General features: G+C 49.3%; 1 protein-coding gene across 3 annotated transcripts in view; it reads left to right on the top strand.

Moving 5' to 3' along the window:
• Positions 1-14,965, top strand: part of GFRA2 (GDNF family receptor alpha 2) — a gene marked incomplete at its 5' end in the record, with an annotated part of 95,837 nt that overhangs the window by 33,986 nt on the left and 46,886 nt on the right. For all 3 annotated transcript variants that reach the window (XM_082616623.1, XM_082616625.1, XM_082616624.1), the window contains one exon: positions 5,099-5,453. In XM_082616623.1, coding sequence (XP_082472749.1) covers positions 5,099-5,453 — 355 coding nt within the window. The remainder of the gene's footprint in view (positions 1-5,098; positions 5,454-14,965) is intronic.

Below are 14,965 nucleotides of genomic sequence, written 5' to 3'. Positions count from 1 at the left end.
TGTTTGCCTTTTTTTTACGTTTTTTTCCCTGTAATTGATTTCTAATCTCATAGCATTGTGGTCAGAAAAGATGCTTGATATGATTTCAACTTTCTTAAAGTTACTGAGGCTTGATTTGTGACCCAAGATGTGATCTACCCTGGAGAATGTTCTGTGTGCACTTGAGAAGAAAGTGTAATCTGCTGTTTTTGGATGGAATGTCTTATAAATATCAATTAAATCTATCTGGTCTGTGGTGTCATTTAAAACTGTGTTTCCTTATTAATTTTCTGTTTGGATGATCTGTCCATTGGTGTAAGTGAGGTGTTAAAGTCCCCCACTATTATTGTGTTACTGTTGATTTCCTCTTTTATAGCTATTTGCTGTTGCCTTATGTATTAAGGTACTCCTATGTTGGGTGCATATATACTTATAATTGTTATATCTTCTTCCTGGATTGATCCCTTGATCATTATGTAGTGTCCTTCCTTGTCTTTGTAACATTCTTTATTTTAAACATTTAAAATTCTTTATTCTCTATTTTATCTGATATGAGTATTGCTACTCCAGCTTGCTTTTGATTTCCATTTGCATGGAATATCCTTTTCCATCCCCTCACTTTCAGTCTGTATGTGTCCCTAGGTCTGAAGTGGGTCTCTTGTAGACAGCATATATATGGGTCTTGTTTCTGTATCCATTCAGCGAGCCTGTGTGTTTTGGTTGGAGCATTTAATCCATTCACATTTAAGATAATTATCGATACGTATGTTCCTATTACCATTTTCTGAATTGTTTTGGGTTTGTTTTTGTAAGTCCTGTTCTTCTCTTGTGTTTCCCACTTAGAGAAGTTCCTTTAACATTTGTTGAAGAGCTGGTTTGGTGGTGCTGAATTCTCTTCGCTTTTGCTCGTTTGTAAAGCTTTTGATTTCTGTGTCGAATCTGAATGAGAACCTTGCTGCGTAGAGTAATCTTGGTTGTAGGTTGTTCCCTCTCATCACTTTAAATATATCATGCCACTCCCTTCTGGCTTGTAGAGTGTCTACTGAGAAATCAGCTTTTAATCTATGGGAGTTCCCTTGTATGTTATTTGTCATTTTTCCCTTGTTGTTTTCAATATTTTTCTTTGTCTTTAAGTTTTGTCAATTTGATTACCATTTGTCTTGGTGTGTTTCTCCTTGGGTTTATCCTGTATGGGACTCTCTGTGCTTCCTGGACTTGGGTGGCTATTTCCTTTCGCATGTTAGGGAAGTTTTTGACTATAATCTCTTCAAATATTTTCTCAGGTCCTTTCTCTCTCTCTTCTCCTTCTGGGACCCCTATAATGCAAATGTTCTTGTGTTTAATGTTGTCTCAGAGGTCTCTTAGGCTGTCTTCATTCTTTTCATTCTTTTTTCTTTATTCTGTTCTGTGGCAGTTAATTCCACCATTCTCTCTTCCAGGTCACTTATCCATTCTTCTGCCTCAGTTATTCTGTTATTGATTCCTTCTAGTGTATTTTTCATTTCAGTTATTGTATTGTTCATCTCTGTTTGTTTGTTCTTTAATTCTTCTAGATCTTTGTTAAACATTTCTTGCATCTTCTCGATCTTTGCCTCCATTCTTTTTCCGAGGTCCTGGATCATCTTCACTACTATTATTCTGAATTCTTTTTCTGGAAGGTTGCCTATCTCCACTTCATTTAGTTGTTTTTCTGGGGTTTTATCTTGTTGCTTCATCTGGTACATAGCCCTCTGCCTTTTCATCTTGTCTATCTTTCTGTGAATGTGATTTTTGTTCCACAGGCTGCAGGATTGTAGTTCTTCTTGCTTCTGCTGTCCGCCCTCTGGTGGATGAGGCTATCTAAGAGGCTTGTGCAAGTTTCCTGATGGGAGGGACTGGTGGTGGGTAGAGCTAGGTGTTGCTCTGGTGGGCAGAGCTCAGTAGAACTTTAATCTGCTTGTTTGCTGATGGTTGAGGCTGGGTTCCCTCCCTGTTGGTTGTTTGGCCTGAGGCAACCCAACACTGGAGCCTACCTGGCTCTTTGGTGGGGCTACTGGTGGACTCTGGGAGAGCTCCCGTCAAGGAGTACTTCCGAGACTTTCTGCTGCCAGTGTCCTTGTCCTCATGGTGAGACACAGCCACCGCCTGCCTGTGCAGGAGACCTTCCAACACTAGAAGGTAGGTCTGGTTCAGTCTCCTATGGGGTCACTGCTGCTTCCCCTGGGTCCCAGTGTGCACAGTACTTTGTGTGTGCCTCCAAGAGTGGAGTGTCTGTTTGCCCCAGTCCTGTTGGAGTCCTGCAGTCAAATCCCACTAGCCTTCAAAGTCTGATTTTCTAGGAATCCCTCCTCCCATTGCTGGACCCCCAGGTTGGGAAGCCTGACATGGGGCTCAGAACCTTCACTCCAGTGGGTGGACTTCTGTGGTATAAGTGTTCTCCAGTTTGTGAGTCACCCACCCAGCAGTTATGGGATTTGATTTTATTGTGATTGTGCCCCTCCTACCATCTCATTACAGCTTCTCCCTTGTCTTTGGATGTGGGGTATCTTTTCTGGTGAGTTCCAGTGTCTTCCTGTTGATGATTGTTCAGCAGTTAGTTGTGATTCTGGTGCTCTCACAAGAGGGAGTGAGTGCACGTCCTTCTACCCCTCCATCTTGAACCAATCTCATACTGTTTTTTAGATTCTTGTCCCATATTGGTCATTAGAGACTATTGAGCAGAGTTCCCTGTGCTACACATTAGGTCCTTATTAGTTATCTATTTTATATATAGTAGTGTGTATAAGTCAGTACCAGTCTCTCAATTTATCCCCCCCACCAATTCTAAAATTTCTGATAGGTGCATTAAAAAAGTTAAAAAGAAGCAAGTGAAATTAATAATACTTTTGTTTAACACAATATATCTAAAATATTATCACTTCAACGTGTAATCAGGTAAAACATTGTTTGAAATGAAATGCTTTACATTATTCTTTTTTCTTATTAAGATTTCAAAATCTGGTGTGCACATCTCTTTTCGGGCTAGCTCCATTTCAAGTTCAATAGCCACATGAGGTAATGGCTGCCATATTGGACAGCACACATAAAGAGCCTTATGGACCCTGCCAAGGCCTCTGAATGAGATGGGGAAGCCACTGGAAGCTTTGGGGCCCAGGAGCATTATCTCTGCCTTAGGTTCTAGAAGGTTCACTCCAGCTGTGATGAGAGAAGATTGCTGTGGGTGGGAGGCAAAAGGACAGAGCAGGGAGACTGGGAAGGAGGTCTTTACCAGTACACAGTGACAATAGCTTGGACTGAGGTCGGGGCAGTGGTGGTGGTGAGAGTGGCTGGATTCTGGGTGTGTTCTCCCAGGTCTTTCTGCTGTGGATAACAGAGCAGTCAAGGGAGGGCCAAGATTTTTGGCCTGAGCTCCTGAAAGGCTGGAGTTGTTTTCAGAGGGGTGAGGAAGACCCGGGGTGGGGGGCAGCCTTGCAGGAACGTGGGGTGTGGTTTGAGATGCGAGTGACAGCCTTTCAGGTAGAGTTAGTTGGTGGGCAGGCAGCTGGACATATGAGTCTGGGGTTCAGAGCGGAGGTCCCTGCCCTGGCTGGGGATATAAATTTGGGAGTAGACAACGTATTGATGGTGTGTAAGGCCATGCATGAGTGGAGGGCCCTGGGGAGTGGGTGCATATAGAAGAAAGGGGGCTGAGCCCTGGTGGAGAAGATGGAACCAGCGAAGCAGGCCTGGAGGGAGAGCCTAGGGAGGCAACAGGAAGGCTGTGAGAAAAGGGGGGCTGAGGGAGCCACCCGTTGTGTCCAGTGTGATGATGGGCAGGCGAGGAGGAACCCCCAGGGTCTCTGATCACTGCCAAGGAAGGAGGCAAATGCCAGGCTGCCGTGGGTCCAGGAGAGAACAGGAGGGGAGAAAGTGACTACTGGTATAGATGACTCGTTTGAGGGGTTCTGCTTTAAAGAGGAGCAGAAAGATAGGGTGGTAGTTTAGCAGTGGGCGTGTGGTCACAAGAAGTTCATTTTTTCCCTTAAAGATGGGCAATGTAATAGCAGATGGGGATGATCTAGTAGGGCAAAATTATCATGAGGGAGAGAGAGAGAGAAAAATGAGCTCATTCATGCTCACAGCAACACTATGAAGTAGGTACTATTTTCCAGACAGGGAGACTGAGGCGAAGGAAAGTCCAGCCACTTGCCCAAGGCCACACAGCTGAGAAGCAGCAGGATGAGTAATCGATGCAGATGCCTCCATTGTAGGACGCCCAGTCTTAATTGTTCTGCTGTTCTGCCTCTTCGTTTCCTAGCTAGATTTGTGAGGTCTTGTTTTTTTTTTTTTTTTTTTTTTGTGGTACGCGGGCCTCTCACTGCTGTGGCCTCTCCCGTTGCGGAGCACAGGCTCCGGATGCGCAGGCTTAGCGGCCATGGCTCACGGGCCCAGCTGCTCCGTGGCATGTGGGATCTTCCTGGACCGGGGCAGGAACCCGTGTCCCCTGCATCAGCAGGCGGACTCTCAACCACTGGGCCACCAGGGAAGCCCGTTTGTATTATTTTTTAGATTCCACATATAAGTGATATCATATAATATTTGTCTTCCTCTGACTTTCGTCACTTAGTATGATAATCTGTAGGTCCATCCATGTTGCTGCAAATGGCATTATTTCATTCTTTTTTATGGCTGAGTAGTATTCCATTGTATATATACACCACATCTTCTTTATCCAATCATCTGTTGATGGACACTTAGGTTGTTTCCATGTCTTGGCTATTGTAAATAGCGCTGCTCTGAACATTAGGGTGCATGTATCTTTTCAAATTAGAGTTTTCGTCTTCTCTGGTTATATGCCCAGGAGTGGGATAGCTGGATCACTTGGTAGCTCTATTTTTAGCTTTTTAAAGGAATCTTCATACTGTTTTCGAAATAAGTTTTAAATAAGACTTTGGTTTAATAGTTGTCATCCTAAAAGCGCACTGTACATACAGCTTTCTCAGTGGACCCGCATGTTAACTCACTTGATCTTCATCACAGCCTTAGGCTGGAGGGCTGCTAAGTGATCCCCATCTCACAGATGAGCAAGCCGAGTCAGAGAGCACAGTGACCCTGGGGGGTGTCCCTAGCACGGGCTGACTGCCGCCTTCCTTCCCTCCAGGGACAGGGGCAGACCCGGCAGTCAGCGCCAAGAGCAACCACTGCCTGGATGCCGCCAAAGCCTGCAACCTGAACGACAACTGCAAGAAGCTGCGCTCCTCCTACATCTCCATCTGCAACCGCGAGATCTCGCCCACTGAGCGCTGCAACCGCCGGAAGTGCCACAAGGCCCTGCGCCAGTTCTTTGACCGCGTGCCCAGCGAGTATACCTACCGCATGCTCTTTTGCTCCTGCCAGGACCAGGCGTGCGCCGAGCGCCGCCGCCAGACCATCCTGCCCAGCTGCTCCTACGAGGACAAGGAGAAGCCCAACTGCCTGGACCTCCGCAGCCTGTGCCGGACGGACCACCTCTGCAGGTAGGGGTCGCCGCAGCTCCGAGGGGAGTCGGCTGGGGTACTCTGCCTGCTCGACATTCCCAAGTTCACTGGGTTAGGATCTTGAGCCCGGAAGAGAGGGTGACTCGGACATGTGCAAAGCGAATTGTCATTCATTCATTCATTCGTCCTTCCCTTCCTTCCTTCATCCATCCATCCATCCATCTATTCATCCGTTCATTCATCTGTCCATTCATTTATTCAGTACAGGTTTATCATTTGCCCTCTCTGTGCCCAGCTTCAGGCTAAGCACCATGGGGGAAACCAAGATGAACCACCCTAGGAGCTCCTAATTTAACATCATAGACCCTAGAGCCTGGAGTAAGAAGGGACCTTCAGTGACTTTAGGTCCACTTTTTTTTTTTTTTTTTTTTTTGCGGTACGCAGGCTTCTCACTGTTGGGGCCTCTCCCGTTGCGGGGCACAGGCTCCAGACGCGCAGGCTCAGCAGCCATGGCTCACGGGCCCAGCCGCTCCGCGGCATGTGGGATCTTCCCGGACTGGGGCACGAACCCGCGTCCCCTGCATCGGCAGGCAGACTCTCAACCACTGCGCCACCAGGGAAGCCTACTTTAGGTCTACTTCTAAAGGAAGCCCACCCCTTATCCCAGTGAGGTCCTGTGGCCATCATGGAAGGGCTCTTGCACATCCCAGAGGCAGCTCCTTCCACACTGACAGCTGAACTCGTCTAGTGCTGGGTGGAGCATGGGGACTCTGACGGTCCTGGGTTTGAATCCTGACTTTTCCACTTACTAGCTGTGTGATTTGGAGCAGGTTTTAAAAAATGTCCTGAGTGTCCATCCCTTCACCCATGAAATGGGAATAAAAAGGCACAGCATTATTGTGAGGATTAGATGACATGTGTGTTAAAGCTTAGCACAGTTTGGCATAAAGTAATTGCTTAATAAGTGTCTAATTATTTGGAAGGTTTGTTCTGTTACAGTGAGTTGAAATTTGCCTCTGTGATTCTTCTGTTTTTCTCATTTGTTATTAACCATTTATTGAACCTCTCTTGCATCCCGTGCATGGTTCTAAGGCTTAGGCATGTAGAGGTGAACACAACACTCTCCAAGGAGCAACCAGAAGGGAGTCAGACAAGGGGAGCAGGGATCCCAATGCAGTGGGCTGAGGGCTGTGGGCTCCCAGAGGAGGGTGCACAGGAGAAGGGCATCTGCCTCAGCCTGGGGCTCCAGAGGATGGGAAGCCTTGAGCTGAACCTTGGAACATGAGAAGGAGAAAGACAGGGAATGAGTATGCAAATGAAAGGAACATGTAATGGGGCCACATGTTGTTGGAGGGCAGCTGTTAGATGGATGTATGGATGAGGGAGAAACATCTTTTGCACAGAATTATTTGTTGTGTTATTTGTATGTGGGGAAAGAATATGCAAAGGCTGGAGGGTAGGAGAGAGCCTGTGGTTATGGGCACCTGCAGGTGGTGGGTGCACGTGGAGTGTGGGCCACGGGGTGGGAAGGCCAGAGGTGAGGTTGCTAGGGAGACAGGGATTGCAATCACACAGATAAGCAGAGATTGCTTACTGTACCCCAGACACTGGTCTATTATATGGTTTACCTCATTAATCCTTGCAACAAGGCTACGAGGTAGGTACTGTTATCGTCTGTATCTGTCAAATGATCAGAGTCGTAGAAAGTAACTTGCCCAAGGTCACACAGCTCATGCATTTGAGAGCTGGATCCGATCTCCAGTGCTTTCCTCCCAGTGTAGCACACTGGCCTGGACTAAGGTAGTGGCTGTGAGCACGGGGAGAAGTGTATCAGTTCAGAGGTGATTGGTAAGTAGACTTGACAGGACTGGGGACTGGTTGAAAGTTCCCTGGAGGGAGAGGCATTTCTGTTTTGTTTACTTCGCACCTGCACCTGTCCTGCACATAGAGCCTGACACATGGTGAGTGCTCCGTGAACATTACTTGAATGGATACATGGATGGTGGCCACCATGCTTACTGGGTGAATAATTCTGGGGCGATGGATCATTCAGCAATGGGGGTGCGCAGCATCTGAGACGGCGGTGCAAGGGAGACCATTGCCACCCCAGTTGCAATGTCTGGGGCATTTGGACCTGTGGGCCTGGAGCTCAATAAATAGGTTGGAGTGGAGAAATGGGGTTGGGGGTTGTGGCGGGGACTGGAGGATGGGGCTGCAGAGGGAAGGGAGCTCAGGGCCTGTGTGGCTGAAGGGGAAGCACTACCTTGGTTTGGAAAATGAGCTGGAGTTCGGAGAAGGGCTGATCCCCGCAGGGCTGGGAAAGCCTGAAGAAAGTGGGCTTTTCTCTTTTGCTTACTTAAAGAAACATACCTTATCGCTTACAAAAACAGTGGGGACGATTTCAAATAAAATATGCGCCCTACAAGAGGATGGTTAAAAGTAGAAACCCAGGGACTTCCCTGGTGGTGCTGTGGTTAAGAATCCGCCTCCCAATGCAGGGGACACGAACGGGTTTGAGCCCTGGTCCGGGAAGATCCCACATGCCGCAGAGCAGCTAAGCCCGTGCGCCACAACTACTGAGCCTGCACTCTAGAGCCCGCGTGCCACAACTACTGAGCCCACGTGCCACAACTACTGAGCCCACGTGCTGCAACTACTGAGCCTGCGAGCTGCAACTATTGAAGCCCACTCGCCTAGAGCCCGTGCTCCGCAACAAACATAAGCCACTGCAATGAGAAGCCCGTGCACCGCAACGAAGAGTGGCCCCCACTCGCCGCAACTAGAGAAAGCCTGAATGCAGCAATGAAGACCCAACGCAGCCAAAAGAAAAAGGCAAAAAAAAAAAAAAAAAAAAAAGAGAAACTGAGGGCCCACAAAAGGAAGTCAGGAGTCTGGCGGGGTTCCTGGGCTGGAGCTCAGCTTCCCAAGAGTTGAGAGAAAGCCAAGACTGGATGGGCCATGTCACTCCCCAAACGTGATGGAAGGAGCCTATTAGTTCTTGGATGGAAATGCATTTCTCCTTGTCCTAAATGCTAAACTGACCTGGTTAGGTTGCACAACAAACGGTGTATGTGCGGTGACAGGATGGATGAGGGACTGGAGGGGCTGGAGGGCCAGCCTGAGTCTAGGCTCAGTGACCACAAGCCAGGGTGTCAGGACCAAGGCCAGGTGCACCACTGCCCGGCATCAAACCTCAGGTGGACTTCTCTGCAGGGGTCCTGAGCCAGAGCAGCCTTGTGAACACCCGTTATTAGTGGTGTTTTAAGGGAGGACAACATGTGCAGCTCCTAAGGAGACTGGAGAGCGTGGAGCAGGGTGGATTTGGTGGCCTGTGGAGCATCTGTGTCTGTTCAAAGAGCCTGTAGAACATCTGTGTCTGTTCAAAGAGCCAGAGGGGTTTTTGTTTGTTTGGAGATGGGGGGCGGAGTTTGGAACAGGAGAGCTGGGGCAGAAGCTTCACGTGGTAGAGAGGGTGTTTAAACAAAACTAAGTATGGGAGGGTCAAGAATGAGGTGTCCCAGGACCTAAGGGCTGACAGTTTTCTGAGAGGCGCCGAGCCAAGCCTGTGAGTGCCATGCATCCTGATGTAAATTTAAACAACAGTGGGACTTCCCTGGCGGTCCAGCGGTTAAGACTTCACCTTCTAATGCAGGGGGTGCGGGTTCGATCCCTGGTTGGGGAGCTAAGATCCCACGTGCCTCGCGGCCAAAAAAACCAAAACATAAAACAGAAGCAATATTGTAACAAATTCAATAACGTCTTTAAAATTGGTCCACGTCAAAAAAAATCTTAAAAAAAAATAACAGCAACCATGGGACTCACGGACAGTGCTGTGTCTGGATTATTGAGTTGGGTCTCGCGTAGGAAGTTCCAGGTGCTCCTGGATGTGGCCGGCTGAGCTCCTGGTCTAGAACCAGGGAGTTCCTCTAATGCATCTCCCCCAACTCCCATCCCACCCAGCTCCCATCCCCATGCAGATTTAAAGTATGGTCCTGCAAGTGGGGAGACGAGGGGTGAGGGCAGAACCCGAGTGTAGGGTGAGTCTGGCAGGACCTGGGGGTTTGTTACAGAGTGGCCAAGTGTCCTTGGGAAGCTCTGCCTGTGATGCAGAGTGGCAGGTGGGTGGAGGTGTTTGCCATGGTAACCCCGCAGCTGCGAGACCTGGCTTCTGTGTTCACCCTGCCCCTGGTCTTCCGCGTGATCCTGGATGGACCATTTCATTCTGCGTGCCCGGGCTGCTTCTTCACTGATCAAACAAGGATGCTGCCCATTTTCCAAGGACCCTTCCCGGTCTTTGGATCTGAGTCTATCACAAGCAGCTTTCCCATCTGCCTTCTCCATCTGCGCCTCCACTTGAGGTCATATTCCTAGAGAGGTGAGCCCTTGCTACAAGAGGAAATGGCCAGAGATCCCTCGTGAGGGTAGATGATGTGGAAGGGCAGATTTGAAGGAGAGGAGCCGACTTCCTTCCATGCTCCTGCGGGCTTGACTTACTGACGCCTGGACCCTGTCTCTGTGGTCCATGGAGGAGCCCGGGAGGGGATGGGTGGCTGGGGAGGCAGTTCTCCACTATGCCCAGGAAGGGGCGCTCTCCCTTCCTTCCTGACCTTGGTTTCCTCCAGGTTTCTGCCTACCAGGGTGGCCACCACAGGTGGAAATCTTGACTGTGAAAATGGGAGGGTCCAGTGCCATTGTGTTTGGAGCAGGAACGGGGGACCCCCCAAGCCTTCCTGTCCTGGATACTTTAGTGGATGGAGCTGGCCTTGATGGGGGTCACGGGAGAGCCTCTCTGGGCTGACTCTTTGGGAATGAGGCCCTTGTCTGCAGGCCTCTCCTAGAACACGCTCCATGCTCCAGGGCTACAGTGCCCAGTTTGCACCTCACTGGGCCTGCCTGGCCCCCCTTGCCCTTCAGCTGGGTGAGTTGGCCCGGCTATGCCCAGGCTTCTCCCCGAATGAATCTTGGCCCAGGACTCCTTGAGGAACAGCTCTGCCAGACCCCCGCTACACGGCACTACATCAAAGCAAGACGTGCTGTGCAGCGCACCTAGCAGCAGGCCTTGTACAGCCCCGTGGGATATTTAACAGACTCTGCTGTGCTCTTTCGAATGTTACTAAGCACAAAGCACAGGGGTTTGAAGAAGTTTTGGTTAAACAAGGGTGTTTTCTTTTGGGGCTCAGGGGTATTGGGAGCATTTCCGAACCCTCCTCCTGCTCTTTGGACCAGGATCAGTTTGGGGTCAGTGACCAAGGCAGGGAACCTCTGAGAGTGGAAGCTTCCTGCTCAAGCCGTGGGTCTGACTCTTCTTGAAGTTGCACTCTGGGAGCCCATGCCCTGCCTTCTGCCTTCGTCTGGTTCACATCCCACAGGCCTTTAGGGCTGTGGATTTAGGACCAGGAGAAGCTTTACCTTTAAAAGCCTTCTGATATGGAGTCTGGAAAGCCTGGAGAATCTCTTGGAATGATTCCATGGAATTTGGCTAATTTCTCTCACCCCAGCCCCCCAGTGGGCCATGACCTACTTCTTTTTTTTTTTTTTTTTTTTTTTTTTTTTTTTTTTTTTGCTGTACGCGGGCCTCTCACTGCTGTGGCCTCTCCTGTTGCGGAGCACAGGCTCCGGACACACAGGCTCCGCGGCCATGGCTCGCGGGCCCAGCCGCTCCGCGGCATGTGGGATCCTCCGGGATCGGGGCACGAACCCGTGTCCCCTGCATCGGCAGGCGGACTCTCAACCACTGCGCCACCAGGGAAGCCCGACCTACTTCTTTTTTAAACGTAATCTTTTGGTTTATACTTTCTCAGCTTACACTCATTGCAAGGATGGTCCAGATTGTGTGTGTGTGTGTGTGTGTGTGTGTGTGTGTGTGATGATTGTGTTATATTGTAAACTGTGTCCCTCCAGGCCTCATTTGGAGAGGCCCCCTAAAATGCCCTGTTCCTCTTGGTTGGCCAAGAGGATATAAATAACTCGGTGCTGGCCCTGTGCCATATCTCGGGCTGTAAGTTAACCTTTGGGTGCTGAGGATATACATAAATAGATTCCAGCCTGGGACTACCCTGGCTGCCTAGGCTCCTTTGTGCTGTGGACACTGTCCTTGTCGGAGAGGATTGCTGGGAAGGCAGAGGGGTTGGTGTCTCCCCTCTCAACTGTCTGCAGGGAGCGGGGAGGCATCCCTTCAGCAAGCCCCCTCCCCACCCTTGCCTAGCTTGGAGCGTGTCTGGTGTCTGTAGGCAGTGTGGGTGGACAGGTCTGGGTTTGATTCTTTGCTCCTAGGAGCTGTCCCTCAGCTTCTTTTGGACTCTAGAACCTGTTGGCTGATGTTTTCAGCAGATTATCTCTAAATGGCAGCAAATGATTATTTGAGTACAGGCTTGGGGCTTCCAAGCCTTTACTTCTTTTAAAGGAGAGGATCTTGAATATCTCGAAATCAGATGTAAAGTTTTGCGTGTATATTCTAAAGAGAAACTTGTTGCTTTCATTAGATTCTTGAAGCATTCTTTGACCTCCCCAAACTTAAGAATCTCTGCCATCTCTAGATGGCCAACTTGGATTGTCTGTCTGAAGGATTGTGAATCTGCCTCCTGGCTCAATAGCAAAGAGAGCTGTGATTGATTAGTGATGTCTGCCACTGGCATGGAAGGGGCAGAATGGGTGCCCCGCTAGAACCCAGCTAGTCATTCCTGGGACCAGTGGTTCACCAGTAGCAGGAGGAATGGGGGTCTCGGGGCCATTCCTTTATTCATTTGACCACTGTTTGTTGATTATCCACTCTGGGCCAGGCCTCGTGTTGAGATTAGAGAGTTAATGAAGTAGGCAGAGGCCCTTGCCCTCAGGGGACTCACAGTCCAGTGACTGGACACTGTGGTGATTGCCTCTGCAATGGGAATGGAACCACACAATGAACTAGATGATAGCATTTCCATTCAAGTTCTCTTGAAATCCCAGTTCTGCTCTGCTTCTTACCAGGCCTTCCCTGGGTCACTCTGGTGGCCCAGAGAGCAGCTGTTTCTTGGGGGAGATGAGCCACAGACAGATGAACTTTGTTCAGGGACCTGTCTGGCCTCGAACAGAGCTCAGAACCCAGCAGCCCTATCTGTCTTCAGAGCAGAGCTGTGCCCAGGAGTGCCATGGGGTAAAGAAGTCACATCCTCCTGAAGAAGACTTAACCAGGTTGCAGTGGGGGGAGACTCTGTGGGGAGGGACATGGGATCCTTGACCCTGCCAGAGACCCATCTTCCCCTTGAAGATCCCATGTTGGCTTCTGCTACTAGCCTCAGTCGAGGCCCTGTTTACCCTTGAACTCTGTGCCAAGGGTGCCTAGATTTTTCCTCTTGGAATTTCCTGTGGCAAATTGACACAAGGCTGGAATGTTGAACATTACTAAAAGCTCTGGGAGAATAAACACAGAGAGAAGCTGCAACCTAGATAGTTAGTTTGCAAGATAGGGTTTATACGGCTTTCTGCTCTGGCTGCTACAGGGAGGTCAGCACGGCTGGGTAGAGAGCGCCTTTACCTTTTACCACCCAGGCTGCTCTCTGGGCACCTGGGCTCCATAAAGCTCACACCCCAGAGAGATGAGGTACACCCTTGACTAGCTAAGGCTCCCATTGGTGGAGTTCTGTGTGAGAACCCACTCCATCCCTGGCTGATTGGAAGGAGGAATGACCCATCATGGGGATGCTGCTTATGCAGAGAGAATCAGAGTCCAAGTTGGTCAGGGTTGGGTGTGTTTTTGCTCACACAGGGCGGGGCATGCTCTCAGCTACCCAGATGTTACTTCATTCACCAGGAGGCTCCTTGATTATTTCTGCTTCCATTCAGTGACCTGGGCTTTCTCTTTGCTACTGTCTTTGTCCCCTGGAGCTGCTTTGACAAAATACCATAGACCAGAGGGCTTAACCAACAAACATGTTATTCTCATAATTCTGGAGGCTAGTAGTTCAAGATCAGGTTGCCAGCATGGTTGGGGTCTCAGCGAGGGCCCTCTTTGGGGTAATTTCCTCACGTGGCTTCCTTGTTGTATGTGTGCCAAGAGGGATTGGGTGTTCCTTCCTCTTTTCATGAGGGCACAAATCCCATCACGGGGGCTCTACTCTCATGGCCTAATTACTTCTCTAAGACTCCACCTCCAAATACCATTGCATTGGGGGATAGGGTTTCAACATATCAATTTGGGGTGGGGGGACACGCTCAGTTTGCAGCAACTAGACTTGCACTTCATTCAAAGCCTGTTTGGTTCTCATCTCCCTGAGCCCTTTCTTAGCCTCTCCTTCCAATGATGCTTTCTAGAACTCATCTGCATCCTTCCTGTGGCGCTAATCGTGTGGCTTTCCTTTGATACTTTATCTTCCCAACTAGATCTCTGTTTTTAATATTCTTATACGTATATAATATGTATAGGTACTGCCATATATATGTATAATGTTGATTCATTTATTTAACAGATATTTATTGTGTACCAGGCACTGTGCTAGACACTGGATAGAGATACCTACTGGAGAACACAGTAGAAATGGCCCTTGCCCCCTTGGATCTTATAGTCTGATGGGGGAGATAGACAATAATCAAGCAAACAGACAAGTATATGGTTAACATCTTTGAAATGAGCAGGATGTAGAAAGAGAGTATAACGGGGGAAGGAGGGAGGACCTCTTTGGGCAGAGCAGTCAGGAGAAGTGTATCTGAGGAGATGACATTTAAACTGAGACCTGAAGAACGAGGGCCAGAAGTAAGCCAGGTGGAAGGAAGAACATCTCCCTCAGAGGCGGTAGCATGCGCAAGGGTTGGGGGGAGGAGAGGAACTTGGCCTTGGCGTTGGCATTGACGGGGCTGGCGTGGCTGGGGCAGAGGGGACTCGGGAGAGACATGCGGGCAGAGCCAGGTCACACGGGACTGTGTAGCTCGGGGCAAGGAGTTTGGATTTCTTCTGAGTACACTTAGCCAGCTAGTGACATTATGGAAGCTGTGACATAAAAAGATGACTCTGGCTACTGGGTGGAGAATTAAGGGATAAGGCAAGAATGACCTTGGAGAGACCAGGGAGGAGGTTAGTTTCGTATACGAGATCAGAGATGACGGCAGCCCAGGCCGGCGGGGGGTGGCCGTGTGGAGTGAGATAAGTGGGTACATTTGAGATAATTTGGAGATGGAAATGATGTACCTTGATGTGGGAGCGAGGGAGACAGAGGAACTCGAGGAGAGCTCACAGACTTCTGGCTTGAGCCACTTGGTGGGCAATGGTGCCACTTTCTGAGATGGTGAAGGCTTGGAGGGGGAGATAAATCAGGAGTTCCATTCTAGGCATGTTAATTTTGAGATGCCTTTGAGACATTCCTATCTGGAGCTTGACTGGAGTTATAAATTCTGGGGGTCATTAACATATATATGGTGGTTAAGGCCAGGGGAATATGTAGGTTCTCCTAGGGAGAGGCCAGCATGAGAGGAAGTCCTGAGAATGTGCCTGGCTCCCCTGTAAATGCCCGGTAAGGGTTTGGGGGTGTTGTTATGGCGCCCCAGGAGTCAAAGAAGATTTCTTTTTTTTTTTGCGGTAC

Source organism: Mesoplodon mirus (assembly GCF_964341445.2).
Source record: "Mesoplodon mirus genome assembly, chromosome: 1".
NCBI lineage: Eukaryota > Metazoa > Chordata > Mammalia > Artiodactyla > Ziphiidae > Mesoplodon > Mesoplodon mirus.
This window is presented reverse-complemented; position numbering and strand designations above follow the sequence as displayed.